Source organism: Cervus elaphus, chromosome 17 (assembly GCF_910594005.1).
Source record: "Cervus elaphus chromosome 17, mCerEla1.1, whole genome shotgun sequence".
NCBI classification, from domain to species: domain Eukaryota; kingdom Metazoa; phylum Chordata; class Mammalia; order Artiodactyla; family Cervidae; genus Cervus; species Cervus elaphus.
The window spans coordinates 38,005,440-38,021,103 of NC_057831.1; the positions used below are offsets into that span (position 1 = coordinate 38,005,440).

The 15,664-nt window shown below is 34.3% G+C and overlaps 1 protein-coding gene across 4 annotated transcripts in view; it reads right to left on the bottom strand.

The window, feature by feature from the left end:
* Positions 1 to 15,664, bottom strand: part of LCORL (ligand dependent nuclear receptor corepressor like) — a 169,328-nt gene that overhangs the window by 15,293 nt on the left and 138,371 nt on the right. For 2 of the 4 annotated variants that reach the window (XM_043871084.1, XM_043871077.1), the window contains exon 7: positions 12,892 to 13,586. The exons of 1 other annotated variant lie outside the window; for it this stretch is intronic. In XM_043871084.1, the coding sequence (XP_043727019.1) occupies positions 12,892 to 13,586 (695 nt within the window). One more of the 4 variants, XM_043871073.1, reaches the window with a different exon arrangement.

Genomic DNA, 15,664 nt, shown 5'->3' on the forward strand with positions numbered 1-15,664 from the left:
GGTTTACTGCTTAGAGAGTTTCCAGACTGCAATATAGGAGGAACCCAAACAGAGCTTGGGAATCTTCCTGAAAAGGGAAGACAGAGTTTAGATGTAGAGGCGTCCAGGGTGACTAGAATGTGTGGAGAACAGGAAAGAGAGGGGCAGAGAGAGCTGGCTCCAGAGCTCCCTGTGAGTCTGCAGATCAATACTGATCAGACATACATGTTTTCCAAGGCTCTGAAAAAGACCACTGAGAAGGACCAGATGGAAAATACCTAGAGGCCATACAGGACCGGATACAACTGTGTTGCCACCAAAAAATGGAATGTCCTCTTAGAACCTGGGTCAGTAGAGTCCCCGGATAGGCACTGGTGTTGCCTGACTAGTGGAGTGAAATCAGCCACTGAAAGGACACAAACACGGCTTCTGAGAACCTGCGTGGTCTGCCCCTGACATACTCTTCAACGTTCACATGTGACATCATGCTCCTCCTTCTCTCTTGACTCAAGACACACCAGTCAAGTCTTATCTCTCTAATTCCACGAGGAATACCAAGCCTCATGTTTTTTTCACATTCACTCCTTTCTTCCTGGCAAGTCATTCCTCCCCTCCCCATTCTGCCACTTGGCCTAGTTGATGCCTACTCATTCTTCACAGCTCAGTTCAATGGACACTTCCTCAGAGAAGCCTTCCTTCACTTTGCTGACTTGGTAAGATCTCCCTATAAGGAATTCTCATCGTAAGTAAGTAAGTAAATGTTAGTCGCTCAGTCGTGCCCGACTCTTTGTGACCCCGTGGACTGCAGCCCACCAGGCTCCTCTGTCCATGAGATTTTCCAGGCAAGGATACTGGAGTGAGTTGCCATTTCCTTCTCCAGGGGATCTTCCCAACCCAGGGATCAAACCCGGAAAACCTGCACTGCAGGCAGATTCTTTACTGACTGAGCTAAAACGGAAGCCCATTCTCACAGCACCACCTATGAATTAAGAACCTGTAAGATCTGTTTAAGTTTTCTCAAATGTCTGCCTCTCCAAAGCTGACCATGAATGGAGTGACATCTGGTTTTGTCCCCCTTCATATTCCATATGACTACCATACTGCCTGGAACACAGGAGACAAAAATTTTTGAAAGAATAAATTAATGGGGTCTACAGATACTGGTTTCTAAAATCTATCATTCTATACATTTATATAACACACAAAGAAGCAAACAAATGAATTTTCCAGGTTGCCTAGAAATGGAATTGGAGGGGAAAAAATGAAGCCAAGGTCTTGCTTAAAATTAACAAAAACAAGGAGGAAAAAACATGACAGGATGAAATCATTCAGATACCTGCTCTGCCTTTGTTGTTGTTGTTGTTTGTAATTAAACAATAGGTGAATTCAGTAGGCTGTTTATTATGATAATCACAGAATACTCAGCTCAGTATAGGACAAATGAGAAAAATACAGTAGTCATGAGGGCTGAACTAAAGATTTTGAATTACTAAATGAATAGAGAAGATAAAAGGGTAGAAAAGCGGAGAAGAGAACATCTGAGGCAGGAATTTAAGGTGTGAAGTACTGAAATAAATCTCTAACAGGTGGTAGCAGCTGGTTAAGGAAGAGAAGGGTGACCCTTGAACCACTTACCTCAGATAGACAAAGCAGGTCTGGAGGCTGCAGGGAGAGAATAAAGATTTACAAAACAGAACAAAACTGGCATTGATGGCTCCCCCAGCACCACTCTGCTGGATACAGACAGGTCTTGTCCCAGGGAGATAAGAAAAAATAAAATAACTACATGTCAGAAATGTAGTGGATTGTGTGGAAAGACAGAGTGGACAACAGGGAGGGAGTGGATGGGTTTTGGGAATGAACTGGATATAATAATCTTAATTTACTAAAAACAAAAAAAAGACAATAAATTTTTTTCTAGTCACATCACATCAAAATTCTACCAGTAAAAATGGGTCAGCAAACTTTTTCTGCAAAGGGTCAGGATATTTTAGGCTTTGTGGGCTTTAGGATCTGTTGCAACTACTCAATTCAGCTTCTGCAGCATAAAACAGCAACAGACAAAACACATAGGTGAATGATCATGGCAATATTCCAATAAAACTACTAACAAGGCAGGCTGGGGGCCAGACGCAATTTGGAAAGTTAATCTTGTTTGAAAATAGTGCTGTACTTCATATCCATTAATAGGGTGAGTCAACCAAATTATCTTTCTTCAAGTTTTACTAATTATGTTGTCAAACTGAAAAAATAACTTGAAATATTTTTTGCTAAGTTCCCTGAGTTACTTTGTAACTCTAATGTCTAACAATGCCCAGTAGATCAAAAGAAAAATATACAATATTTGTTGAATAAATGGAATAGTTTTCCATTAAAGATATGGGGCAATTAGTAAAGCAGAATATTCTGTAATGGTTGACAAAGCAATGAGATATAAGATATGTGAGAAAAATTCTAGGAAAAAAAAGATAAGGAATTACCAAAATAGCTGTTTCATATAGCAAAAATACTACACTAAAACTCTTTAAAACCTAACTCTTCTTTTTAGTCAGTTTCTATGAAAATTACAATGATGGGGAAAATATCTAAATGTAAACAGAATGCATTTTATTAAAGCCTTTTTTATTTCATTAGAATGCTTTAAATTACTGGGTCACAGTTTTAACATTTTTACTGATGGCACTGGCAAGTAATAAGACGGTAATATAAAGCCCATGTAAAAAAGAACAGGTCGATATATTTATTATTTTTTACATTAAAATGTCTTTTTTTATCCAGTTCTGACCAAATTAAGAGTGTGGTTTAATTAAGACTCAAGGAGACTCTGATCTCATATGTTTTCCTAAACTCGTAAGGTATTTTCTCATGGTTTTTAATACAGAAGGAAAGCCACCTGAACTGACTGCTACTTCCTTTCTTGATTATGAAATAAAATCTATACAAAAATGAAACTTATAAATCAGATTTATCAAAATGTGATTATTTTGGCCTGAATGTATTTACTAGAGTCATCTTTTCATGGTGAATCTTAGTAAAGCACTTACAATTTAATTTTGATTACTCTAACAATTTAAGTACAAGAACAAGTCTAGTACATAAATTAACTTATATATTTATAGTCACTGCATTCTTTCTGGTAACATCACAGTAAGTACAGAGAAAGCCTAGAAGGAAACTATGTAGAGCAGTGTTTCCTAATTATGTTGCCAAAACTATGTTCTGGGGCTACCCAGGTGGCGCTAGCGGCGCCTGCCAAGGCAGGATATTTAAGAGATACTGGTTTGATCCCTGGGTCAGGAAAATCCCCTGGAGAAGGACATGGCAACCCATCCCAGCATTCATGCCTGGAGAGTCCCATGCACAGATGAGCCACGGGGTCGCAGAGTTGACACAACTGAAGTGACTTAGTGTGCAAGCTATGTTCTACGGGACAGGAAGTTTGGAGAACGTGTTTTAACATACTAATGGGGCACTGTGATTCAGTAAGCGCAAGAAAGAACTGAGCACTTGGCAATGTTACTCGACTACAGAACACTCTGCACACAGAACATCTTGGTGGACCAGTCTTTCCTGGAATATAACTTTGGAATGCTTGTGTAGTAAACCAGATTAAAGTGACTGAATCATCTGGAAACATTTTTCTATCAAAATGAAATTTAGAAAATCATCTACTCTAGTGCTTCATAATTTCCATTAGGTAATATGATGCTGAACGTTACATGAAGTAACTCTAAATTTTATTTTTAACTGTTAAAGGATATTCTGTGCTGAGGTTGCCTCAACCATACAAATTTAAAAGAATATCTTGAGTTAGGACTCAGAAAAACATGGTAAAATGTTCATTGGCAGGACCAGAGAAGGATGAGTGGTTAGTTTCAGTTTTAGGTAATTAAAAGAGTATATCAATTTCAAATCACCCATATCTCAGTGAAAATCAGAATTCTGAATGAAAAAAATATATATACATAGAGAGAAAAGTCATTTTTGAGGACAGATGACAAAACCGGAGAAACTGACAAACTGAACTTTTTTCAGTCATCTCAGAATCCAATTGAAAGTGTAAACTTGAGATTTGAATTTTTATGGAAAAATTTAACATTTTAGGAAAAATAATATGAGGATAGTAGCTTTAAGTACATACTAGGTTATTCTGGCCTAAAACTTCAGAGGTGTCCGAAGTCCATTTATTATATCCAGCTGTATATCAATTAGGAAAAGGCACACATTTGCTTTAGGAACTCAAACAACACTGACATTAAAGAGGTCTATATTATTATTTTCAATAGTCACACGTAACTTTAGATCACTATCACCACAAAAACCGTCTCTTACAACTGGTCCTTCACATACCCCTTCTGTCCTCCCTTCTAATCTATACTGTGTGCAGCTATGAGGAAAAGACTTCTTAGAAGTAGTTTGATCACATAGTTTATCATAATTCAAAGAATAAATTCTTAGTTTGATCTCTTTTCCTTCTGTTACACCCACTTGGTGAACACAGTTACTATTAAGTATAATGGCCCATCTTTCTCCCAAGCTTTACATTCTGGCAACTGAGATAAAATCACAAGGTGTTCAATCCTATTACTTATTGAGACAGTATTTCAAACATTATCCAGAGCTCAATACTCACCATAAAACTCTTAGATTACCTCTTGATTCATAGAAAATAGTCTACTATCCTAGACATTCTCCCCATAAATTATACACTGATTTGCATCCTCCTAAAAATCATTCCCACTATTCTCATGTTTTTGGCTTCCCAGGTGGCACTAGTGGTAAAAGAACTTGCCTGCAATGCAGGAGACGTAAGAGATGAGGCTTTTATCCCTGGATGGGGAAGATCCCCTGGAGGAGGGCATGGCAACCCACTCCAGTATTCTCTCTTGGAGAATTCCATGGACAGAGGAGCCTGGCGGGCTGTGGTCCATAGTGTCGCAGAGTTGGACATGGCTGAAGCAACTTAGCATGCACACATGCATTCTCATGTCTTAGGAGAGAAAGGACTCTTCTGGCCAAAACCAATCTCTATAACGATTCTCAGGATATCCCACTATCACGTCAGGGGCTTCACTCCATTTCCCCTACTTGCCATCTCATTTTTCTACTTAAGTCTTTCATTTTCCAGTGGCTTCTTCCCATTGGCATCTAAACATCCTTCAACTGGGCTTCCTCTCACTACTTCCCTATTTCCTCACCAATCTGCCATTTACATTTTTCTGTGCTAATTTTCTTCATTTCTTCTTCCTGCATTTACTCAATCATAAGAGTTCTGACTTTAAAATAACCTCTTGTGCTACATAGAAGATTTCAAGACCGAACTGACCTCTTATTAACACTTTACACTGTTGTTTTTTTTCCTTCTTAAAACATACTTCCTGGCACCATTCTCTGCTGGCTTTCCTCTTTTCTCCTGGCTACTCTCATTAGTCTCCTTTTGTACACATCTTTTCTTTTCTCTATAACTCTGTGGCTTTGAGACCCTATGTTCTTCACATTTTATACTGAACAGTCCCTTTCACTCTCATGGCTTGAATTATTTGCTGGCCCCCAAATCTTTATCTCAAGCCGAGACCTCTCTCCTGAACAAAAACTCGTAACTAGTTGCATCCTAAAATCTTTTCTTGGATACCCCACTAGATATCTCAAACTTTATATGTCTAAAACTGAACACCTAAAGTGACTATTACAATCACCTACCCCGATGTCCAAGCCAAAAACCTGATGTTAAACTTTATTCTTCTATTCTCTAAGACTGATTCTACTTCATGGATGTCTCTCAAATATATCTATTCTTCCCCAATACTGATACTATTAGGGCTCCAGATTTTTTTTTTTTTTCATTAACTGATGCTGACCTCACAATTTGTGCTATGCCTCCATCAGTAGTTTTATATTTTGCCATTTTTTCAACTACCCCCTGCCCCTTCCTAAATTCCTATTTTGTGTCTTAGCTATATGAACTAAATTAATCAGTGTTCCACACAACTCTGCTCTCTCCAGTCAACCATATTTTCCCCATGCAATTTGCTTCTGCCTGAAATACTTTCTGGACTTCTAATACTTTGTCATTCTTCAAATTCCAGCTTAGAAACAAGAATCCTTGCGTAATTCTCTGACCCTGGGTTCAATTTCCCTCTGTATTCCTATAGTCCATCTCTCTCTCCCATCATAGCACTCATCTTTCTACCAGAATTGCCTATTCACTATCCTGCATAAGATGGTAAGCTCCTCGAGAGTACAAAACATGATTTCTACCGTTCTATCCCCTTAAAACATATAATATCACACTTAAAACATAAAATACACTCTATATAGTGAATAAATAAGCAATATAGATCTTGTTTTCTTACTTCAGTGGGATAAAAAGCTTTTTGAACCTTCTATCGTGCCTAAGAGCGTATTGTAGGAATTCATTAAGTATTTGTTAAAACAAAAATACAACAGAATTGCACGTCTTCTTCCTTTCCGTGTTTCCAGTTGATAAAGCAGTACAAATGTCGTCAAGGATAACGTTTAAAATTTCTGTGTATTAAACCATATCTGGATGGTTAATCTTGAAAAGTTTAAAAACAAGGTATTTGTAAGTAAAAGCAAAACTCTTCATCAACAGAAATATTCCATTAATTCATTATTACATTGCCGAAGGAATTTTCCTAGAAAAGTCCTATTGTTAAAAGTCTCAAACTTCCAGTCACTATGTATTCAATGAAGAAGAAAAACACATATAAAATAATGAATTTTAGTGTCATTTCCAAAAAGGCAAAAAGAAGTATGGAATTATCAAGAATAATGATAAAAAAAACAACACCTTAATAAACATTTAAAAATCAGATAATATAACAAATATTGCTATAAATAGAACTTTATAAAAATAATGTCCTTGTTGATTGAGTGGGAAAAAAAAAGAATGTTAAAACAAAAAAGGAAAGTTATCAGTAAAGATAAATAAAACTTTGAGTAGAACAGGAACTATTACTATGAATTTTTAAAATGAGAAAATGTGAAAAACTCCTGATACTAAAGTTTTTTAAAATGTTACAAAAGGATTTGAAATTAATTTGAAAAATTAACAGTTAGGCATCTTCCACCTTATTTTTCTAGGGTGATATCATATTTAGTGAGATGAAAAATCATATTAAAATACATTTACATTAATACCTTAGAAAGATACAATGGTTAAGCTGGAAGTAACAAAATACAGTTCTGTTGAGAAATGACAATACAAACTATCTTTACTATGAAATGAGGATGGTGTAAAGAATTAAAAATAAAACATTACATTTTATTCTCCATTCATGGCAATCTTTTAAAAATACGTGAAAGTATTTTTAGGTGAATTATAAGTTCTTTTGAAAAAATAACTATTAGACTTCTTCCTCTTTTTTCCTGACATACTATTTGTTGTGTTACTTTTAGTTATCCTTAGGCCAAGGAACAAAGGGCATTACTTTTAGATTTGATTCATCTTTAATAATGGAGACTCTAATTTGACCATCTTTAAAATTTTAATCATTTATGTTAGTTAAAAATTTTAATCACTGCATGTGAGATATACTGAAATAGGTATTATAAAAGTTATTCAGTTAAGTAATTGAATTTTGGGGTTCATAATAATCTTCTAACCTATTAAAACTTGAGTTTAATTACTGCTTTTGAAGTTTCAAATTAAGACCTGAAAGTGTTTTTTTAGTTTTTAAAAAAGTTTCTAAAAAACATAACAAAAATTAAGCCACTAATACCTCTCGGGCCACACAAAAGACTCCCTTAAAATACACAATGTAACAATGCAACCATATGATAAAATATCCTTAAATACCCAAATGTCACCCAGTAACCCTGCATTCGTTCACTCTTTCATGTCAGGGAAGAAATCAACAAACACTACCACACTCTTACATATCCTAAATTGTCTAGCACCTATCAAGAAGCAGAACTGGAACTGGTTATGATGGCAACTAGTGTTTACATCCCATTTTTGCTAGGTTCAAGGGGTAACGGTCTCCCTGAGGCACTAATGTCAGGTTAGTATAACTGAGTAAAGCTCATAATTACTTGCTAAAGTAATTTCAGTTTGCATTCTGAATTTAGCATTACCTTAAAATTACCTCTATATGATTTTCTCCCTTGGTAGGTGATGTATTATCTCCATAAAGAAATCCTCATCTTTATACCCATGGAATCAATGTCAGATATGAAAAAACTATTTAATAAGTTGCTGACATATTGGAAAAAAATCTTGACACTTTTAAATAAATAGAATCTAAAAGTGGTTCCCAAAGCAGTATCAAAGGGCCTAACAACTTAATGGTGAATGTGAAATTGATACCCTAGGATTATTATTATGTGTTACAGTCTTTATCAAATTAACCATGAGATAGTTTTTACCTTCCAGATGGTCTCAAAGTTACTAATTTATCATTAGACAATAAATATATATTAGCTTGTAGTGTAGTAGTAAATTTTTAGATAGCTACTTGGGCATATTTATTTGTCAAACTGTTCTCTATATTTTACATTAGATCAGATGCAAAAGAAGATAGTATTTACATTAATATTTTAGAAGCTTTCTATGTCTCAAATATACTTTTCTTGAAATCCTGGACACATTTAGATGGGGGGAAGTCCACTGGGACATTTAGCAGCACCTAATTTCATGAGTTTCATACTAGGTGCCAAGAAATTAGATTGTCCAAATATTTTGGAAATAAAACTAAATCAACTGTTCCTTTTCTATCCATCATCTAATATTTCACTCAAGGCACCTACAATGAAACTAAAATTAAGTAGAGAAAAACTTACCTAGTTGGTATTTTGAATAAAAGTTTGCCATTTGTCCACTGTTGCAAGACTGTCGTTTATGTCTTTTTGTTGACATTTCTGTGGTCTTCCATGGTGGTCTTTTTCTTTTGTTCAATTTGCTAAGAGCTTCACAATTATCAGGATTCTTGTCATAGTTAACACATTTATTTAATTTACTATTTTCAAGTTGGGCAGGAAATTTATCGCTTGAAGGATTATTTGCTTTAGCATTTTCTATTTCTTTAGATTGCTTTTTAAAAGAATTTTGCCTAGCAGACTGGGATCTTAAGGTAAAGCGCTTTGATTCTTCTATGTGAGTTTGACGATTATTTCCACAGTTAGATTCAGGAGAGTAAATGATGGTATTTAACTTAAAAGTATTTCTGTGTTCGAGATAGTTGATTTTCCTCAAAAATATTCTACAGTCTTTTAAGGTTTTTGACCTCCAATTATTTAAACATACATTTCCTAGTCTTGGTCCCTTTTCAAACTCTTTTCGGCTGCAGTTTGTTCCATTCTCCTTTGCTTCTGAGTTAAATTTATTCTCTAAACTAGCATGTGTTTTGAAATCAGACATGGCCAACCTCTGTTGCAAAAAGTTATCCCTGATCTCAGCTGGGAAAATAAACTGATTATCTACTGTGTTTTTTCCTTGGAGTGGGACGTCAGCATTTGTTACTCCCTCAGTCTTACTCAAAAGTTGGTTCTGGCAAAAAAATCTTAAGTTCCTCCTTTTAGATATCCAAGCACCTGTCCCATGGCTGTGCAGCTTTCCCTCTCTTCTCCACCTTTCATGATGCAACCTCTTAAACTCAGTTCTTTTTAATCTAGTTAGTGTTAAATTACTTTTCACATTTAAAAGCGGGGAGCTAACCATTTTATGCAGTATATGCAACTTCCCTGCTGACTTTGAAGGTGAAGATAGTGCAAATTTTTTAAAGTGCTTTCTGAAAGGGCTGGTATTAAAATCAGAATATTTCGTCCCTAATTTAATTCCTCTGGTGTTTATTACTTCCAAAGGGTTTCGTGCATTTGCTTTTCTAACTAGTGAAAGAGACTGTGTTTCTGTTGTTTGCATAAACCAGGTACAGAGTTCATTCAAATCACACTTTTTCTGAAAAAGCATTTTTACAGGTGAAACCTCAAGTTCTAAAAGACAGGTCTCCAAAGGGCTTGCTATTTTGAAGTTATCATTTTCAATGGGTTCTCTTTTTTTATGAACACAATTTTCAGCTTCATCTCCACTCACAGGCACCCAAGCATTTGTTATTTGTTCAAATCTATTGTTTAATTCCTCTAATAAGGAATCGTTTGAAGTAGAAGCAGCCCACCACCTGAGCAAAGGGTTTGATGAAATTATAGGGTCCAAGGATACTTCAGAAATGGGTATTAATTTATCTTCCAAATGTTTTTTTGCATTCCTTGAATTTCTAGCTCCTGGCGTACCTTTGGAAGCTATTTTAATCCTTGACTGCTTATGTTTGTCCTCCTGACTTTTACCTTTCTGCAAACGGAGCTTATATGACTTATGGAGCAGGGAATTTCTATAAATAAGTGAACTAGAAGATGCTAATGAATGTAAGAAATGCAGAGATGGTTTTCGGTCCCTAATAGAATGTCTCAAAGGTATAGCAGCAACCATACTTTTCGATTCATTCTTGAATTTGTCAGCTTCAGTGTGCCTTGTATCCATGCTGCACTGGCGATTTTCTTCAAGCAGACTTTTCTGGAATATATTCTCTTGTTCTAAAGGAGGTAAGCAGCTGCTAATACTCACTTCTCTCTCCTGAGGTGAAATTCTATTGATAGTCACAGATATGCCAGAGATTTTCACTTTTGCAGGTCTACCAGGCTTCCTAATTATTGCCAAAGGCTTCTGATTTGGTCGAATAATGTTCTTGGAAGATTGAGGTATCATAGACTTGTTCTTGAAAGGTCTAACATATTCAAAGCCAGACCCCAAGATTTCACTTTCAGTAGTCAAACTTGAAATAGCACTTATTCTTTCACTCAAGTCAGTGTCATATTCTCTAATACTTCTGAGACTATTATATTCTGTTGGAAAATCAGTAACATTATTTTTTAAAGACATACCACTGCTTTTGTTTATACTTCCTTCAGAAACATGCCTTTTAGTTCTTCTTGACCTTCCATAAATAACAGTTACTATAATACTCTTCTGATATAAACCTTCTTTTACTTCTGATATGAGACACTCTGGGCTTTTCTTTTCAGCACTAATGGACTCATCTTGGCAAATGGAGATGTCTGTTTGGTCAGTTTTAGGTTTCGGTGGTCTTCCAATTGGTCGCTTTATCTGTTTCACAACCTGGGGACCTATTTTTTTAGGTCTACCTGGTTTTCTTTTAAAAGATGAATCAATCGTATTGCTTGAATATTCTTTAGGTAACTCTTGTGGGTTATCATTCTTCATATCATCTGTAAACACTGCAGAGGATTCTGCAGTTTCTTTTGCACAATTAAATTTGTTTAGTTCTTTTTGGAAAATGTCACCATCATTAAGATTAGAACTATAATTTGCAGAGTTAGCATTTGGGATGGTCTCATTTGTTTCTTTTCTGTTTTCAGTTACTTGATGAGTTGGTTGCTTTTCAGAAGAAAAATCATGATTTGATTCGGAATTACTGACTGAAGTTAAAGTATATTTGACTCCTTCACTGCTTTTAACCTCAGATAAAAACATGAGTTTGATAGGACTAGAATAGGTGGCAAAAGAAGAGCTTTCAATGGTTTCATATTTTCTTGGTACATTTTCAACACTGGAAATCAAGCTATTTGTGTTTAAAACAGATGACTTTTTCTGGTTATTAAGTTGTTTGCTAATCAAATCTATTGTAGGTATATGATTGGTTTTAATATTGGTGGATGCTACTATGGATTTTGATAAACTTTGCTCTTTGCATGTCATTCTACTTACAGTTAGAGTCATATTTCTACCAGCAGGTTGATCTTTACCATCAACTTCTATCAATTTCTTGGATGCTTTATACCCTTCTGATAATGACTGATTATTCCAAGACTTTTTGGCCATATTTATTGTATCTTCCAAACGTTCCACAACAACTTGTAAATTAGAATTCATTGCAATTTTGTTTAAATCTATACTATGTGAGCTTTCAATCTGAATATTTTTTACTGCGTCTTTTCTTTTGGTAGAGTCAGAAACTTTTTTGGCCTTAGGGGATTTTTTGAAAACATAATTATTTGTTACATATATAGAATACCACCCTGGAGGTACAATATTTCGTTTGGTTCTGCTCAAAAGTCCAGGGACATCACTTTTCAAAGGAGTTTGAGTATTCTCTAATTTTGGATTCTCTTTATGATTTTGCAAAAACTTTTTCCTAGCCACAGATTTCTCCTGTGATCTCCTTATGCTCATTTCCTCAGGAGAAGCTGTTTTAAAGCTTTCTGAAAATGCATCAAAAGCCAAGTTAGATTCTAAATTATTTAGAGGTAGTTGCAATGACTGTAATCCATAATCTGGTAAAAAGGATGTTTCCACATGATTATTATCTTGCAGGCTTTTAGAATTTTGTAAAGAAGGTCCTTGGCAATGATAGAATTGCTCTTTGTCTGCTGAAAAGAGTTCATCATTGCGCAAAAACTTCCTTGGATTTTTTCCGGTGTATTTTTTTCTCATAAAGTTTTCATCAAGACTAGCAAGTTCTCTTTTTATCTGTAAAGACTGCCTTCTGAATATGGGTGAGTCAGGAGAGCTGTGCATTGCAAATAAGGTTTCTTGACGCTTTCGAAATCTTGTCTGAATAATTTTATTTTCTATCTTTTTATCATGTTGACTCAGTAATTCCATAAAACTGTAATCACTGGCCTTTGCATTATGCAAAAGAGAGGTTATTAAATCTCTCAATTTTAAATCATTATCTGTATTGCAATCACTGCTAGATAATTTTATAAGGTTTGTCATATCTATTGTTTCTATTGATTTTAATTTTTCATTAATACGATCCATTAAATCTTGAAAAATTATAGTAGTTTCACCCTTTTCATGATTTGTAGTACAATTATTGCTGTCTTCTAAGAGCAAAGAATCAGAGTTACTGGATTTTTTAGTTTTAGGCATTTTACCTTCATGATCATCTTCATCACTGCTTATTTCCGCTGGTGTCAGAGATGGAGGCTGGTTAATGTTTGTTTCAAGTCTATTATTTTCTAAGGCTGAACACTCTGAGATGACATCTTTCAATTTTTCAAATCCTTCAGCCTGCACAGGTGATAATGGTGGGGGTGAGGGACTTCGAGATCTACAAACATCTTGAAGACTTACTGAAACATCACATATTTCCCTTGATGAAAGAGGACTCTGAAAGCCTGATTTTGTGGAATGAATGTCTGCTAACAGTCCAGAACAACACCTGTGAGAATTGTAACTGTTTGTAATTCCTCTATTCACCATGGTCTTAATGTGTTCAATAGTTACAGTTTGGCAAGATAAACAATGTAAATCTTTAATACAGACTGGCAGAGGCACAAAACCAGGGCTTTGTCTTTCATTCTGTAAATGCCCTCTTTCTGCCAGCCTATATTCACAACTACAGAACAGACCATCTAAATCATCTTCAATTAGGGGATTCTGAGACTCTGAAGACACAGTATAGGATGAATTACAACAGCAAAGAGAAGCAGCATTCTGCTCTTGGACTAGAAATTTCAACATAGCCAAAACTTGTTCCTGGTGATGTATGCACAAAGATTCCAAAACTTTGCTTAATGCTGATTTTCCTTTTTCCATTTTAGTAGCTTCCTCTGATTTTGCAGTTGAACTAAAAATAAAAATCAAACAAAAAATGAATTACAGCAAAAATACTAATATTAATTTTAACAGAGCTTGAAATAGATATTTTGATATTGCTGGACTCCTAATTCCTATGGAGAGCTGTGAAAGTGACATCTTGATTATTGCTTACCGAAAATATAATGAAGCACTTATGACAATTTCCCATGACAAAATATGAGTCAAAGCAAAACCCTATTTTTTGTGTAATATAAAGGCTGCTACTGATAGATATGGTTATATTTACAGATTGCTAATGTTTAGTGCTTTGGCTATATTAAGAATATTTAATGGAAAGTGCTTCAGAAGGAGTTAAAATTTTTGTAAAGTAAATATTTTATAAGTTATTTGGTAGTTATCAGTCCATATTAGTACAGATAAGATAAATAAGATGTAGGAGAAAATCTTTCTTATCTTTATTTAAAATAGATATTTTTCAATGTAGTGAAAATAAAATTATTAATAAAAAGTTTTGTATAGTCAAAAGGAAAATTAAGGGATTTAGATTTCATATAACAGGCATTTTAACCTAGTAATAAAATAAAAATTTAAGCTATTTAAAAATGTAATCTATTTTTAATTTATTTTAAATACTAAATTAATTACATCAAAACTAAAGGCATTACTTACCTAATTATTTAATTTCAAATGCTGGAAAATATCCCACTGCAGAAACTAACATAAATCTAATGGAAACTAAAACCCAGGATTACTTAGCAACCAATGTATAAGTCTATAAAAAAAAAATCTTTCTAATCCAATACCAGCAGCAAGAAGAATAAAATATATTAAAAGAATTCTGTTTCAGAAAAGTATCTATTTAAATTAAACATATCACCAAACTCTGTACATGAAAATAGCCTCCCACTTGTGATTTCTTATATTTGTTGTTGTTAGTTACTGGTTTGTATAAATTTTATTTAGGGTTGGAACTGAAATATGCTGACTATGAACTGCAGTAGAAGACTGTATTTTGCTTAAATAAAGGGTTATATTCACCAATATTAAAAATTAAATAATTTCTTTAAAATGAAAGTGAAACTGATTTTAAAAAGTTCCTCCCTAAATCCAGTTTAACCTGTTTCACAGATAAGTAGGCAACATGTTATCTACATTTTATAAAATTTCTGTTGAGTAGCAAAAACACCAAAGCAAATGTTTCAGATTAGATAAAAATTTTTCTGGAAAAAAGATAATTTTACTAGATTCAACCAATGTTTTGCTGCTAAAACTAGTGTGGGATTTAACATAAAGCAGTTATCAAACAGAGAGGAGAGATGAAATTACAATAAAAATTTTGAAGTCCACTGTCATCTCTAGACAGATGAAGACAGGACATGACCTCGGTATCTCTTCCCTTTGGAAAATAATTTTTTTGTAAATTTTGTCATGGTTGGAGTATAAAATGATTGAACTGACTCCAAAGATTCACTACTGTATAGCTCAGAAAACATATGTAGAGATAAAGGCACAAGTAAATGTTAACCGTCAATAAAAGAGTGTAAGTGGTATTCTGTTCTTTCCCAGCAAATTAAAAACTATAATTTTCACATAAGCAAAAGAAAACCCCAAAAGTTCTGACAGGTCCATTTCCAACACGTTTGTTTAAAAGTTATGTTATGGCCTATTAAACGTATCTATGACTAAAGAGAGAATTTACATGCTTCTCATAAAAATAACTCCCTAAAACTGGTTTAACCTGTTTCACAGATAAGTAGGCAATGTTGTATCTACACTTCATAAAACATTGTTGTTTGACTAGAAGCAAAAACACCAAAGCAAATTTTGCAAATTAGATAAAACTTTTTCAGAAAAAGACTATCTATTTTTTAAACATTACTATGCTTTCGTAACAGTTCCTGAAATGCTCAAGTGATTTTTTCTGTTAGTAGTCTAGAGCAGAACTAATCAAAATTAATGACTAGTGTTATTGTGAAAATCATTGAAAGATTTTTATAGCTCCCTTTTGACATTCCAAGAAGTCTATACTTTAAGAATTTCTTATTCAGTTGATTATTTTTAATAGTGGAACTTCGAAAATCTCAACAATATCATAGGGGCCAATAA